Source organism: Syngnathus acus, chromosome 5, assembly GCF_901709675.1.
Source record: "Syngnathus acus chromosome 5, fSynAcu1.2, whole genome shotgun sequence".
NCBI classification, from domain to species: Eukaryota; Metazoa; Chordata; class Actinopteri; order Syngnathiformes; family Syngnathidae; genus Syngnathus; species Syngnathus acus.
In genome coordinates, this window is record NC_051091.1 from 8,752,102 (window position 1) to 8,768,408 (window position 16,307).

Sequence of the window (16,307 nt, forward strand, 5' to 3'; positions counted from 1 at the left end):
CAGTTAAGATATTTTGACGTTGAGCAAGCCAATACTAGAGAATGTCAAATGATAATTTACATTTGAGATTGTGATGCGCAGACACAAGGGAGGAACCAAAGTGATACGGAGGCCAAATCTATACAAGTGCCTCTTTTTTTTATTCACAAAAAAAACAGTGTCAAAACAAGCGAGAAATGACGAAAGCTACGGGAAACATGCAACACAAAATTCAAACATACAAAAAAAAAAAAAAGCCTAAATAAATTCAAAAGCTGGTGTTCAATTTCCTTTGCTAGAGTTGTTGTAGGAAAAAGTGACTGATGGACTTCTGCACCTAATACTTTTCCAACTTTTTACTCACGACAAACGCAAGAGCTCAAAAAACAAATCTGTAGGTGTTAGGCTAGCGTTTGGTCATGGTCTTTAAAATATTAAAAAAAAAAAAACAACCTAATCATTATAGTCTGAGGAAACCCATATTCATGAATGATTACCTCTGGGGTGAATTCCACTGTTTGACGGCAGTCGTGTGTGTGAAGATTACAGCGTCTTTTTGTATTGAACAGCGTTCAAACCAGTTGCACATTGGCTCCCTGTAAATAAGCCTGCAGGAACCGGAGGGCGTCTGCGTTAAGACTGCTACTGAGCATTGATGGAACCTACACACCAAAAAAAACCAATCAATTAAAAACCTGCTCAAAATATTTAGCGCTCCATGACAAACATACCCTTCCTGGACAGGCTGTAGAAAGCTTGTGGAGCGAATGTGCCAACAAAATTTTCGGATTGCTGACAGCGTCTCCGATAGGGTCGTGCGCCTTCTTCCCGGCGAAAGCCAGCTGCGAGAAAGCCGTCTGATAGCCGGGCGTGTCTTCAATGTCAATGAAATGCTCGTCATCGGGGATGCTGTCATCTTCAGGCAGCTCAAAGAGACCAATGAGGGCCTGGAGCAGTGGAGGCCTGACCCAACACATACTCAAATAACTAGGTTGTACATTTAAAAGGATAGTATTTTTCCCAAATCTCGCAGAGTAAGCAAATGTTACTCCTGCAGCCATTATTTCAGAAAAAGACTCAAATAAGCGCTTTACCAAAGCTTGGTGTACTCAGTGTCCATCATGGCAGGACATTCGGTGAGGAGCTTTGTGATACCAACAGCACAGATCTTTTTCTCAACTGCTCCAGACACTTTCTGAACTTCTGGAATAATGATTTTCTCCAGGACCATACCAAACATTCTGGTAAAAACAGACAAGATTTAGGATTCATTGAATGGCATCAATTGATATTCTATTTTGTACCGAGAGCTGAGTTGAGGTTATTATGAACACAATTCAAGATGTCATTTTGAGAAATGAGACCTTCAGCTATTGAAGGCTGAAATATTTTTGGGCTGCAGCTCACGAGCGTAAAAATGCTGCAGTCAGCCCGATATGTACTGCGTAGAAAATATAACATGATAGAGGCAGCATGATTCAGTCAATTTGAATCTTTTGAGACACCAAGATAATTATTGACTGATGTTTTCACCTCTAAACAAAAACGGAACTACCAGAGTCACATCAATGATGTTCAAATTAGACTTACTTGGGCTGGATGCTGTCAAAAATCTCCTGGAGTGCAATAGCACCATACCTGACACAATACAGGTTGATAAATACCAAGAAACCTGTGAGTCCGACATAGAAAGGAAGAATTTAGAACCCCATTCAATGAAATGAATGAAGCTTGATGACTCGACTCACTTTTGATGAATTTTGTGGTTTTGGAGCTTTGGAGTCTCTGGAAGAGCAAAATGAAGATCTGTTTTCTGTACTGAGTGAGGGATTCTCTGGCAAAACAACAGCAAAAAAAAGTGTCACAGTCAGTCAATCAGAGTCACCACTCAAACATTCAAATAGGCTGAGCTGATTTACGGGGGCATGTGCTCGATGATGCTGTTGAGCAGGTAAAATCCTTGGTGGTCATTGGCCTTGGAGGCAATAAGCTTTTGGAAAACACCAAGCAGTCCAGGCTGAGGAGAAAAAAATGAAAGTTAATGAATGAAATAAACAATGAAGTAAGTCAGATCATTAATATTTATCTTTGGGGCCAGAGGGGACAGACATGCAACATTCTGGTTATCCGGCCGTTACGTACTATTTTATCAGCAGCAGATGCGGCAATAGTGGCTCCCCCCTTTTCCATGTAGGCCTGAAGCAGGCGCACCAGAGGGGGGATGTTGCCCGTGCGCTCCCACAACACAGGTTGCAGCAGGTGAGGGAATAACGCCATGTAGGCAGCGGGGATGGAGTTGGAATGCATCTCCAAGAGGAGAGACATCACTTGGAATACGTACGGCAAAAACTCTGCGGCAAAGCACAAAAAGTGAAAGTGAGCCTCAAATATGCACACCGAAAACGTCGATGGAGGAAACGGACCCTGAACATCGTTCTGGAGGATCTCCGTGAAAACTGGGAAGAGGGCTTCCTCGAAGCTGCCGACGGTGGCGGGGTTAGCCTTGCAGGTGATCCGGACAGACAAGCAGAGAGACTCAAACAGGTAATGGTTAAAATGTGGCTTGCTGGGGTTCTGAAAGCGACACATAAGGAAACTTTAGTGTACTGCAAATCCAAACAAGCGCTGTGTGTTCATAAAACAGATTACCTTGCTGACTAAAAGCAGCTTCTGAGTGAGCTGATCAATCAGAGTGGGAATGTAAGGAACGATGGTTTCTTGGAGCAGGGAGAAGCTGCGCATAATGGCTTAATAAAAAAAAGCAGCATCAAATAACTGTGCCGATGCCTACGCGGTGAGAGTATAGAGAAGATCAAGTTGAGGATACCTTTCATGATGTATTCATTTTCTGATGAACCAGGAAGAGACATTGCCTTGAACAGGTTGGTAAGTAGCATGTCGCTAAACGGTGCCACCTCTACAGCGGTGATACTGAAAAGCAAGCAGTCAAAAAAAGAGGATTTCAACCACATTAACATTATTACCAGGACATGGAAGATGGCCATACATGACTCAACACTCACAGTGTTGTATTATTTGGGCCCCTCATCGTAAACAGCCTCTCCAAGGCGTGCGCGGCGTACGTGTGTTCCACAGTGCTCTCTGCCTGCAAGTGCGTTATCAAGAGGGGAACAGCCTGCAGCAGTTGCTCCTTAGGAAGCTGAAAGAGAAGCACGGGGTAAGTTATTCAGCCTTGGGGGATGTGCGCACACCAAGGAGAAAGCAAGTTTGGGCATACCTGGCTTCGAAAGATCATCACGTACTTGATGGCATCTGCCTTCAACACTGGGAATTCATTCACTGCAATGACATCATCAAGCCCCTTGTCAAAAGATGGACAGTAAGAATTGTATTTTGGCCACGCTATTTATTCAAGTATTAAGATGGTGAAAGTAACAAAACCTAAGCATTGCAGACACGTACAAGTGCATTATAAGGAGACCACATACCGTTAGGGGATTTTAGGTCTGTAAGAATGTGATTCACAAAGAACTCAGTTAAATTCACCAGTTCGTTGGCTTGAGTTATTCCGTGCTGGGGAAAAAAAAAAGTCCATTATGTAAATGAAATCATTCAAGAAAACATTCACAAAAGCACCACCAATACCTTCTGCGTCTGTGCTTTGGATGCCAGTGATGTGACTAAATAGATGGCAGCGTCTTTGTGCTTCCAGTTCGCACCGGGGTTCTTTGCGTACTCAGCCAGCATGGAGCTCACGTATCCAGAGAAGATGGCGGTGACCGGGGCCTCGAAGAACTTACAAAGGCCTCTTACCAAGTCGCAAGCTGCCCTACGACGAGTGTCGATGTCTGAGAAGGGAAGAGGGCCGTACAGGAAAAAAAATGCATTGAATCACCACTTTAGGTCAGGTTAATGAGCAATAAAAATAACATTTGGCGACAAACATCAATCCATCGGATAAGAAATTATTATACATAGAAAAAAAGGCAGTAATTTAATCTTTACCAGAGCCTTCAAGGTCCCTCCGGATGTATTCTTCAGAGTTATCTTCAAAAGCTTCCTCATCCGCACCTAATAAAATGTTGTGGACAAAAGTCACTAATAAAATTTCCACTTGTCCAAAACTAGAAAGAAAACAGTCCCTTACTCCTGAACTCCATATTGGGCACGATGACCTTCTCGCAAATGCTCGTGAGTGTATTCTGATCCTCGAAAAGATTTTTGTAGTGTGGCCTTTCACAGACTGATGCCAAAAACTGGATGGCATTGCTCACAAGCTGCAACAAGAAAAAAATGGGTTGAATGTTGACACAAAAATGCAACCAAATGTTAGCGTGTAACCTTACCAGGTCATATTTAACCTCCCGGCCTGTAGAAACTAAAAGGTTCCAGATGGCAGTGACAAACCGAGGAAGATATGGCTGGAACTCTTCATCGTACTTCTGAGCATAAAGCGCAGCATTGTCACAAATCTGTGACTTGAGGAGCTCAAGGAGACCGGCTTCCTCCTCATCCTAAGAAATCGAAACAACAGACACTTTTAATCTCCTTTACGGGGAGTAAAATGTGAATTTAAGTCGAAACTTTCGACACGCTTACATCTGTTTGTAAAAGTTTATTATCCAAAGTCAGAAGTGCATGGAAATTGGTCATCCAGGTTTCCATGTTATCTTCAAAAAACTCTGGAAGGTCCTATTGAAGAAGAAAAAAAAAAAACACAATTTGGAGCCAGTGACAATCAATACATTGATGGGATACGTCTCGTAAGAAAGCACTGCATAAATAATGAAGACTTTGTTCTGAGAAGTTTTCTTTAAACTCAGATATATAAAGTGAACAAACCTGAAAGTTAAGACTGTAGAAAAGCTTGGAGATCAGCGTGAGCGAGGAGAAGAGGACTTTCAAGGCGTTGATATCAGTAGCATGAGTCTGACACAACTCGATAGTTGCCTGCAACCCAAAAGAAGAGTCTCTAAAGTAACTCCCGACATGACTGGTTGGAAATTTTGTGCGCCACAACAAACCTTGAACAACTCCGTCAGCGGTAAGGCAAATGTTTCAAGAACTAGTTTGATCTCCAACCAAAGCTCATTTGACTTAAATTCATGACGGTACCTGAGAGGGATAAACAAATAGGAGGCAAAGAAAGAGAGAAGCATCTCAGGACAATGCGGTTGGATAAAAGCTTGCACTGAAGGTGCAAGATTCTGTACATGGATTGATGATTGTGGGATTTGCTAATCGTATTGGATTAGAATGCCAGCCAGAAATGAGCTTTACCTCTTAAAGAGAGAGTGTGCAGTGCGGAGCACTCCATTGATAATGTGGAAGTCTCCGCTTTGGAAACGGGTCACCATCTCTGTCAAAAGGTCAGGCCACTTCTGAGGGAAGTCTTCCCGTCCGATGATGCTGATAGCATCACTCAACTGAAAAAGAAGAACCGACAGAAGCTTTGTCTCAAAACAGAAAAGAAGAAATGGTAGTCCTTAATTCACATTGTGATGGATTACCTGCTTCTGAATCTGTTCCGGACTACTAAGCATCAAATTAACAATGTTTGCTTTGACTGTGGTTCTGTCTTGTTCTGAAATTTTGTTCAGTTCATCTTCAACCTTTTGAGAAATATCACACAATAAATCATAACGTTCATAGCAGACGCAGCGGCATCACTGACAAAATAATCAATCTAGTTGTCAAAACTCACAACGCGCCAGTTCCTTTTGATGTAGTTTTTGAATGTAACAGCAGCGCAGACCCTAATAACATTGTCTTGGGACTTTTCCAGCAAAGTGAGGAGTAGTAAAGGGTAGTTCTGGTTTCCCTCAACGGATTCAAGAAACCTTTCAGCTATGACAGAAGAAAGAATGCAAAGTAGCTGTTATGACCTGTTCAATGAGCATAGCAAATCATGTAAATATGTATTCACATGAAAGTATGAGACTGTACTGTGCTTTTAACACTTTCTGAGTCTTACCTGGGCGACGCACTGTTGGGTCTGGGTTCAGTGTTTTTCTGAGGAACTCTGTGAGGGTTTGTAGGTTAGCATCATTCAGTTCCATGGTTGCTCCTGGAAAGAAGATCATGAGTGAGTCACTATGAAGCACAATACAATAATAGAATACTTCATGTTATCTATCAATTGGTGTCAGTGTTAAGTTGTTCAGGGCTCCAGACTGCCCTTAAATAGCGGCATTTGCGTGAAGACACAGCGGATTCAATTCAACGTTAAGGCTCGCGTTTATCTAAATAAACACTATGTCTCAAATACACGAGCGATCAGGCCAAAATTGTACAGTTCTTTTGACCCCTAAGCATTGATTACCACTTATCATTCAAACATTGAACCTATAGCTCTGACGTTAGCTTGCTAGCAGCTAACCTAGCAACATGCTACACTCCTGCAGTCATTCAGCTGGCCCTGCTGACTTCAGATCAGTTTCACGTTTAAACGTTATCTAGACTGAAAAGGCTCTTTTTGTACAGGGTGGTGTGAAAATGTAAGATTTTAAACTGTGTTTAATTTGAATGCAATGCTACAATGCCGCGAGACAAATCATCTGAGCAGCATGGAGTGTCAGGTCCTGTAAATAGAACCACGGCTAGCCATAGCGCTAAGTTGCTAATACAAGGGATAAAGTTAGCTCATTCCTCAGCGACACGCCTTTTATAGCAATCTAATCGCCAATGAGCCCAGTGTATGTTTTTGACGTCTCCGTCACTCTTAATAAAGATAATACAGTCTTACCGTCACTGTGACTTTCTTTTCAATTGTCAGTGTGAGACGCAGCGGTATAACACACACACTGCACGTTCGTGCTCGCCGTGCCAGCTTTCAAACGTCTTGAGCAAAAAGGAACTGCGCGGTCACACAACTGCGCCTGCGCACATGGCAACCACTGGCGATAGCTACGCCCCTAGTTCACAATGACTCGCGTCTTGACAGCACAAAAAATATATATTTCTTCCGTTATGAAATGACTGACTATGAGAAATAATGTCACAAATTCATAATTGAAACAAGAGTGTCATTGTTGGCACTCCATGTCGTACTAAAACTTGCACTTGTAATTTGAGGCAAATAAAACTGAAACTTGGTCACAACCAGGCAACTTTGTTTTTTTAATCCATTTCCATGAAACAAACATGAAATGAAAACAGACAAATGTAACGCTTTATAATTGCGAAATCACAAAGGCATTCATCACAGAATGATGGTTTGAACAATATTGCACTTGGAACAGTACATCTTAATGTTAAATGAAAAATTGCTTCCACAAGCAACCTCTATAAACATAAACACATCTCATTAATCATAACAACACAAAGTCAACACTTTTAGTGAGCATAACCGCATCCTTGTTTTACAGGTCTGGGAACAGAGGCTCAAATTGTGAGCATGCTACAAGTTGTGTGTGTAGCGAATATTCAAAGTATCTCGTAGCATCAGGTCACGCAGTCGCCAAAGTGCATCAGCCATTGTCTTGTGGGCCCCTTTACTCTTCAGCCAGTGGGATGGCAGTTTACTTTCCTGCTCTTTTGTCAGGCGCACATCTTGTTTTTTAACTAAAAGGCAAATATACAGTCATATGAGTCGATTGCTTATGGATTTATGACAAGCAAAAAGACTGACCTGAAAGTGTATGGTCCCACTTGCTCACGGTAGATGATTCCGCTGTTAGACCCTCTATGTAGCTGAGGTAAGCGTCAGAGTGGAGAAGCCTCTGAGACTTGGCTGGAGGGGACACAAACAACGGGGTGGAGGGCTGTTGAAGGGCAGCCTGCCCCATCTGGCCTTGTCCTGGGTACGCCGGTGGAGCTTGTTGACCAGGACCCGTCTAAAAATCAATACAATGAAATAATGTGCAAAGACAACATTTCTTTACCACCAGTAGAAGTGAAATTATTATTTTCCGAGCTTATACATTACCTGAGATCCGAGAATGTTCCCTGCGCCTGTTTCACCCCCAATACCGTTGATGCCTGTGACATTCATTACAAAAACAAAGACTCACAAAACCCATGACCGCAATTCAATCAATGTTGTCTTGGCAACATCGCAAATCTCAGGAACGCCAATAATCAACATTTAATGCTTGCTCGGTAATTTCCTTGAAATAAGATTGAGGTAATCAAAAAAATGAGTTTGACTAAATGACATCCTGTAATCAGTCGGTCATCATTAACTAAAGGTCACGGCCTATTGGTACAGGTAGCCCCTCCGGCAAAGTCAGATTGGCAGACAGGAAGCAAGTGTGTGGCAAGCGGGGTGGCTAGGACAGCACTCTTACCAAAATATGGCATTCCAGGGAACTCAGGCATAACAAGCAGAGGATGCTGGGGATATAAAGGCTCCCCTGTGAGCTGTGCTGGTACGCCAGTCATACTAGCCATTCCAGCCGAGCGACATGCACTCGTCATAGCGTCTTAAACATGAAGAGCAGCAAAACAAAACACAGACAACATGCAAGCATGCATCATGTTAATTAATATGCACCTGTATGTTCTTTACTCTTAGTGAATGCAAAATTAATATGACTAAAATGGAAACAAAAAAATCACAAGCACTACTTTGAAGCCCTTCTTGCCAAGGGATAATTTCATAGATGATTGTGTTATTGAGCAGGACGAAGAGAGGCATGCAACAACACTTAACATGTTCCTCGGTTTTGGATAAAGAAAAACAAATATGATGTAATACAATGTGAGTAAATCAAGCAGGGAAGCTTGTTATTCCAGCCCTCTACGGTTTTACTGGGAATCCATCTGCATCTTTGAGGGGTTACCTGACACAGGCGTCAAGCTGGGATTTAGCATCCCCATGGGGGTTGGAGCAGGCACCACTCCTATCAGTGCCCCTACTGGGGTACCTGCTCTCGGGGATGTCATGTACTGGCTCCTGTCGCGCTCCTGCTGCTCGGCCACTTTGGCTGCTCGCTCTGCAACGGCATCAAGAACAAATGTGACATCTGAGCAATCATTGAACGCATTCCTTCTCGGCCTTCTTCACCTTCATATTCTGCTTTCCGGGAACCTTCCAGGTTCCGCCACTCTGTGCCGACGAGGCGGCTCAACTCGCCAAAGGAGTAGTCCGGGTGGCGAGCTTTAATGACGGCTCGCATCTCGCTGCTGAACAGGATGTAGCCGCTCATGTTGATCTTCCGCTTTGAGCCCTCCTTCTTGGAAAGACCCTTTAGAGATTTGGTTGACTGTGTACACACGGGAGATCAAATCACACAAAAAGTTCATTCTTTGATGCATTTAATCAACCCACAACAGGCCTGACCTGCGGGGGAGCGTATGTCATTATATCCATGTCGCCACACAAGGAAGAATGCATCCGAGGAAGAGAATGATCAAGCTCGCTGTCATCATCACCGAGCTCCTCCAGTTCCTCATCAGTCATATCGGCAAATTTAGCTTCCAGTTCCTCAATTTTCCTGTCCAGCAACGGTGATGGCTCCTTTTGGGGAACTATAAGCTTCCTACGTGGGAAAAACATAGCTCAATATATTCACACAGTACAAATCCCTGAATGGAACAAAAGAGATTTTTGTTGTCTTATGAAATTAAAAACTATGATGCAAAACAAAGCCAATATTCTACTGCGCTAAAAACGTCATCAACAAAAAAATCTTTTGGCCATTTTTGAGATCTCAAGTACTGTTGGCGTATATGAATGCAGACATCTTTTTGGTATTGTTACCTAAAATAATAGATTTCATCCTCCACCACCTTTGCAGATGATGAAAAACGCTTCAGTCCTTTGAACCGCTTCATTTGCTTCTCACTTTCAATGTAGCGACTTTCACAGAGCAGGACATTGGCTTCAGGCACTTCAGTTGGCCGACAAGAGAGATACTCTTTGAAGGACGACACCACACACTTCCCTGCGAGGCAAGAAATATGCATATGGAATGCACAACTGAAATTAATATCGGACTAATTACGGTGTCGAGATGAAGGTCACCTATGATGCAGGTCATGGGACAAGCCTCTTCAAGGTTGCTCAGGAAAACTTCTTTCTTGTAGAACATTTTAGTGGGCTCGTGTTCCGTTTCCTCTGGATGGATGAAGATTGGACCGAAAAAATAGCCGGCTCCGTCGCGCATCCACATTTTTTCAATCCTGTGCAGCAAAGTTTAAACTTCTTGTTAGAGAGCAATTGACTGTTTTTGCTATATTTGTAATTGTTCCATGGCTCTATGTGAAACAGTTGCTGTAAAATAATTTTGTATTTAAATATGCATTTACTCCACCTGGCCACACGATGGCGCACAAGTCCATGAGATGCAATGTAGACGCAGTCGCCCACTTTCAGCCACAAGTTGCTGTAGCAGAGTTGTTCATAGTACTGGCATCCCGCTTCCCCATTGGTCATCTCCATTGGAGCATCTTCCCTCTCCTGCAGGAATAAAATAGAAAACAGTCCTAAAAGTGGCATGTGGTATTTATTGAGGAGCACGAAAAAAGGACTCGACCTTGTCTATGCTGCTACAATCTGTCACTTTGGTTTCATCTGTGTTTTCTGTTACTTCCTCCTCTTTGTCTACTTTTTCTTCTTTGGGGGCAAATATCGATGCTACCCGTACAACTGGCAGAGGCACTTCTCTTGGGACAAAGCGAACTGAATTCAAGGGCATGGTCCACAATTTGATCTTCTTGAAGGACTTGGACTTGGCAGAGTAGCGTGATTCGCAAACATGGACGTCCTCTTGCTTGAAGCCTTCTGGGTAAAGTTTGAAGTACTCCTGAAATCCCGCATGAAAGAAAACATGCATTTCGACTTGACATAATAGTTGCTCGGGTGACACGCGGAGTGGTTACCTTGACAAACATGACCACGCATTTGCCTAAGATCTTGCTGATCCGTGCCTTGTTGTAATAGTCGCTCTTAAATACTTCCTTCTCCAGGAACTTTCGTGTCGCGACGTGGAAGGTCTCATTTGGCCGATAGAACCAGCAGCCATAGAGCCACTTCTCACCTGAACGTATTGAAGAACGATAATCGAGCAGGTACACAAACAAAAATGATCTGGATTTCAGGGACTGACCGGTGTCGTCTTGCCACAGGCGTTCGATGTAGATGATGTGAGGCTGGAGGTTGGACTCGGCAGGTTCCACGTACACGTAGTCTCCAACGCAGTACATGCTGTCTTTGAAGCTGCAGTCTTGGCTGTATGTGCGCTGTGTGCTCAGCTGCCACGGACCTCCAACGGATTCCTCCCTCTTCTCAGCTTCTGGAAATTAACACCAAATTCAACGCTAACTTCAACCCACAGTAGTTTCAAAGGCGTTTTACCCATTTTCTCCTCCTCCCTCTTGATTTTGTCTTCCTCAATTTCTTTCGGGAGCTTTTGTTTCTTCTCTTTGTCCACATCATTGTGCAGATGTTTAGATGTATAGCTCAGAGCAGGAGTCATCAAAATCTCGCCGTTCTTACAAAGCTCATCGCGGATCCGGATGAAAAACTGCTGCAGCTCGACGGCATCTTCAAAGATTTCAGAGTCTGTCCTGTAACGACAAATGATACAAAACAATCCCCGAGGGCACGCGAGATGTTTCTGTGTAAACCTGGTGACAATATCTCACCTATTTAGGTGTCTGGCCTTTTCCAACACTTCAAACATGTGGTCCTGAAAAACATCCAGCCTCATATAGTGTCCTCCATCCACATTCTTTCTAATGATCTCAAAATTAAGAGGGGGCTTGTTTGGATTTGCAGGGTCAATGGCAGGGATCTCGGCCAGAGAATCGCTGTAGCAACGCCCCTCGTCATCTTGGTGGCCAAGCACGGAGACAAAGAGGCTGCGGATGAGTTCCTGGATGAGGCGAGGCACGTCGGGCACGTAGGCGTCCTCCCCTCCTTCCAGGGCATGCCTGGTCTCCAGCAGCACCCGGTGCAGCACCAGAGCATCTCGGTAAATCAGAGACTCGGGCTCGTTATACGTGCAGGCGTTGTTGAACATGAGCACCAAGTCCTCCACCAGTGCATCTACATCTTGGTACTTATTGGCCAGCATGTGACTTTTGATCTTCTCCATGTCTACCGGTTTCTTGATAGCTATGTAGTAATCTGGCAGCTCGGCACGGGACGGAAGACGCAAGAAGATGGTGCTGAGGCGACGGCCGCGCTTGTCTGTGTAGTTCTTGACGGACTCGTACAGCTCGTTCAGTTTCTGTTGTAAGGGTGTGAGGTACTTGGATTTCTTCAGAGTCATGTTTGTCTTTCCTGAAAGTGAGGGAATTGGTGAGTAACACACTTGGGAGGAATAGATGGCTTTCAAATGAATGCTTGGTTAAGGAGAGGTTTTTTATATGTTTGGCGTCAGGCAGAAAGCTCCCAGGTCCAAATTTAGTCAATTTAGTATTTTTAGGAATCCATACTATTGGTTGTTTTAACAAATTATTGACTCATTAAAAGTCTTGAAAATGGCTCACTCTCTTTGACAATGCTCAACAACCATGTCATTTTTTTTCCCTTGAAAGTTATCATTTTGAAAATGCGAGGACGCCAGAGGTGACTCCACTATTTTTTATTTGGAAGTTTGTCCATCCAGCATTTGCTTCAAGTTTTAAACCACCTACTTATCTTCATCTTTGAAGACACCGTGTCATCCTCATCTGTCACTGGTCCGAGATCCCTGCGTCTGTCTGTCATGATTTTCTCCAGTACATCAGCATCATTGAAGACCTGGGGAAAAAAAAAAAAATAAATAAATAAAATTCAGCTTCAAATAATCAATAAAGCAAGTAAAGTGGTGAACCTGTGAGCCTTCTTCATTGTAGTGTCGCGCGTTGCGGAACATCAGCTTCATATCCTCCACCATGGCATCTTCACTGAGATACTTATCTGAGCGGACGTTGTGCTCGATGGTCTTCAAGTCCATGGGCTCCAAGATGACCTTATAGTAATCGGGGTAGTCCTTCTTAGACGGCTTTACCATGAAGAGGTCACACAGTCGCCGGCCAGTGCCCGCCTCCCGTGCGTCGGTCACGGAAGCGAAAAGCGCTTTCATTCGATTTTTCTTCGTGTTCTTCTTGTGACTGCAACGAGGGCGACAAAGAGGTGTCACGTGCTTGAAAATTAAAACGGCACGCACGGAGAGTGACAACCTTTTTCTTTTTGTGCAACTGGTGTCCGAGGCGGCGCAGGAAAGCATACTGTCTCCATCGTCATCATCTCGCTGTAAAAGCTCCTTTCGTTTTATCTAAAAAAAAAAAAGAAATCAATCCACGTACAATTGTCACTTCAAAATGTGAGAACGGGACGCGGAGGCTGACCTGCTGAATGTGCTGCAATTTGAGCGCCCGCTTGTAGATGGAGGAGTGAGGAACATTATAACGTTTGGAATTCTCAAACATCAGCGTTAGATCAGAGTCCAAATGCTCCACACTGTCGTACTCGTTATTCTTCATTTTGTTCCTGCGGGGAATTAAGGGCTCTCACATTTGGGAAGGAAGGCACACGATTACTGTACTGCAAACCAAGCGTACGTCATGCCAAAGGAGGATATTATAGGACAATAAACCCTGTAAATATAATTCTAATATTTACTTCTTTCCTCTGAATAATTTTTACAGGGATCAAAATAAAGTCAAACTAAACAAAAAAAAAAACATCATTGCAGAAAACATGTTCTGGTCACTGCCAACCTGATTTTTTTCCATCCAACTATGTCTACCAATATCAAACTCAAATTCCTAAATGATAAGCCTGTAATATTTGGTGATAGCTGTTTTCATACTTGATCTGATGGAGGCAGAGGGGCTGAGTGATCTGCTGGTAGTAGTCGGGGTAATCCTTCCTGGAGGGCAGCTCCAGGAAAGGTTCAGAGATCAGGAGGCCTTGGTTGTTCCTGGCACCGCGTACTGCTTCATACAGTTGGAAGATGGGGTTACTCATGTCGATGTTTGTGGTCAAACTCTCTGCCTCGGACTCGCCCTCGTCGTAGTGAACAGACCCTGAGCGGTGAGGAAGAGGCAAACGGATCCTATTTACATATATTGATATTCTGTACGTCTACTTGAAATGATGCCAACATGTACCAGAAAGGATTCCGTCCTCATCACTTTCATACTGCAGAGCCATGCTGATTGCCGAAAGGCGCTCACTCTGAGCGTGCCTCCTATTCCTGGAGATAAAAATAGACTTTGAATACAAAGACAACGATTTACTCACATCATTCACTTTATTGGGGTTCATACCTGATACGAATGCTGGACTTGATTGAATCTCCGTGTTCAATCTCTGACTTCTTTTGTGCAAAAATCTTTTTAATAGTGTTTGCATCCTGAACACAAATGCAATCTGAGAAGTTAAAAATGTCAACGTGCTATATAGCATAGTCTTTGCTACACTCACCTTAAAGACCTGTGATCCAGGCTCATTGTACGTTTTGGCATTTTTGACCAATAAATCGATATCTTTTGCCATGGCATTAACGCTCCTGTAGTGGCCCATCTTGAAGCAAATGCATTTCATAAGCATTAGCATTAGCGTCATAATTTATCAAGTGCAAGTTGGAAGCAGAATACCTGAATCTTTTGAGCGATGAGTTTAAAATCTATGGGCTCCTTGATGATTGCGTAATAATCTGGATATTGCTAAACGAAACGGAAAAGATTGCACGTCAAAGCAAAAGTCATTCAAGCCACCTTAAATTTAAACCTAAAGGTTTTGTACCACTTTGGACGGCAGCCTCTGAAAGAGATCGCTAACCAGGCGGCCTGAGGGCTCAGCGTATGTCACCACGGCATCCAGGAGATGCTCAAGGACGTCTCTCAAGCAGGTCGACGTACTCTGGCATCACGTCAAAAGTTAAGGCCTCAAATGTTTTCATTTCACCTTGGCTGATTAAGTAGCCCTCGACTCACCTCATCTTCAGTAGACCCGCTGGGGACATCTTGCGCATCATAGCTGGCCTCGTCTTCCTCATCGTCATCGCCTGGCTGGACAAATTCATTCTTGGTACGTTGGTAAAGATCCCACAGTTTGCAAGCTGCCCGGAACTCAGCACTGTCTGACTGTCAGAAAAAAAGAGAAGTTCATTACATATTTACTGAAGGGTGATTTTAACTATGAGGACAACTTGATTGTTTATGAGGTGGGCCTAACTGCTTGTTTATGACGGGATGTTACCTTATAATATGTTTTGGCATTCTGAAACAGGAGCTGAAAGTCACTGGTGAGCTGTTCCACATCGTCGTATTCCTCCATCTTTAATTTCTGCTGGATCTTCATCATGTCAATAGGCTGAGACACGACATGGTAATAGTCTGGCTGGTTCCTTGAAATGCAAAGTGGATGAAATGTAGGTCACTGTCAAAAAAGAGCGCAACCTCACGCTCACCTTCGTTTCGGGGCTCTGATGAACAGCTCGCACAGCATCCTGCCTTGGTCATCTTTGTAGTCTCTGACTGTGTTGTAGAGTTCATGGCACACAGCAATCTGAAAAGCAACACGCCAAAACTCGCATGCAATTGATATCAGCTATGACATCATTTGGATTGCGAGAGAAAAGAAGAAAAGTGACAATTACAGGATCCACAGTTGGAATGTTTGAGGTCCTTCTCCTCTTTCGGCCACTTGAAGTCACTAAGGATGAGGGCTGGCTATCGTCAAAATCTCCTCCACTCACACTGCTGGATGGGGACGTCGCCCTTCTCCTTTTCAAGGCCATGACGAACCCCTGAAGCAAAGGTCAAATGAGGTTTGACCTCATGGACAAAATTTCATGTCAAGAGACAAGAGTCATACTGTACCTCAGTAGAATGGAATCTCGTAAGGTGTTGTACAGTTTGGAAATTGACATGCTAATTTGAGTTAGTTTTATAAACGTATATTGTAGTTGCAGTACATTTTTCAATCCCTTTCATTTTTATTTTAATACATTAATAGATTAGAGTGTATGTTTTGTTTTTGGAGAATCATCAACAAATACACATTAGTGGGATGAGAAAAAGGTTTCAGGGGTACGCAAGTTTAAAAAACAAAACAAAAAACACTGCACTAGATGGCAAAAGTTCCAACAAACGTGTTTACACCTGTTGCCTTTTATACAAAATAATAATAACTCTAAAATTATAACAATTCTAAACTTTTTGTGAGTGGTATAAAAGCTTTGGTTGTGTGTAGATAAAGAAACACTAATATAGTGCCTGTTAAAAATGAAACGTGGGGGGATTATAATCTGAGTTTGGTCAAATCAATACCAAAATATACTTTTTCTTCAGGCCTACACATCAGCTTGGAAATGGAAGACAATGAAATTTTTACAAAGACACATGTTTGCAGCGTAAAGATGCAATTCCTGTTCAACAGTAACTCAGCAGGCGTTAGTGGCAGTTGTCAGGTGTATTATGGTTTG

At 43.2% G+C, this 16,307-nt stretch overlaps 2 protein-coding genes across 3 annotated transcripts; both read right to left on the reverse strand.

Moving 5' to 3' along the window:
- Positions 1-127: 127 nt before the first annotated feature.
- On the reverse strand, positions 128-6,798 carry cse1l (CSE1 chromosome segregation 1-like (yeast)). The gene is made up of 25 exons (XM_037251965.1): positions 6,686-6,798; positions 5,915-6,007; positions 5,645-5,787; positions 5,451-5,552; positions 5,221-5,366; positions 4,965-5,055; positions 4,783-4,890; positions 4,540-4,632; positions 4,287-4,454; positions 4,088-4,217; positions 3,946-4,011; positions 3,586-3,788; positions 3,429-3,513; positions 3,218-3,279; positions 3,003-3,139; positions 2,807-2,910; positions 2,629-2,726; positions 2,403-2,553; positions 2,122-2,330; positions 1,899-1,996; positions 1,728-1,813; positions 1,570-1,651; positions 1,074-1,220; positions 711-942; positions 128-641 (listed from the first exon to the last, which is right to left on the reverse strand). The coding sequence occupies exons 2-25, from the start codon at positions 5,997-5,999 to the stop codon at positions 552-554; spliced, it is 2,916 nt and encodes a 971-aa protein (XP_037107860.1). The 5' UTR covers positions 6,000-6,007; positions 6,686-6,798; the 3' UTR covers positions 128-551.
- A 237-nt stretch (positions 6,799-7,035) lies between these two features.
- On the reverse strand, positions 7,036-15,620 carry pbrm1 (polybromo 1). Of its 2 annotated transcripts, XM_037252052.1 has the most exons (29): positions 15,480-15,620; positions 15,291-15,388; positions 15,080-15,227; positions 14,815-14,964; positions 14,624-14,740; positions 14,476-14,544; positions 14,303-14,401; positions 14,146-14,231; positions 13,987-14,072; positions 13,686-13,902; positions 13,222-13,363; positions 13,054-13,148; positions 12,705-12,984; positions 12,526-12,631; positions 11,530-12,169; positions 11,240-11,451; positions 10,992-11,177; positions 10,765-10,922; positions 10,419-10,688; positions 10,197-10,342; positions 9,908-10,065; positions 9,644-9,827; positions 9,224-9,422; positions 8,948-9,146; positions 8,724-8,876; positions 8,229-8,363; positions 7,868-7,920; positions 7,571-7,775; positions 7,036-7,503 (listed from the first exon to the last, which is right to left on the reverse strand). In XM_037252052.1, the coding sequence occupies exons 1-29, from the start codon at positions 15,618-15,620 to the stop codon at positions 7,340-7,342; spliced, it is 4,896 nt and encodes a 1,631-aa protein (XP_037107947.1). In that variant the 3' UTR covers positions 7,036-7,339. The 2 variants fall into 2 exon arrangements, with proteins under 2 accessions (XP_037107947.1, XP_037107946.1); XM_037252051.1 differs by having other exon boundaries at positions 12,705-13,148.
- Between the last annotated feature and the right edge of the window lie 687 nt (positions 15,621-16,307).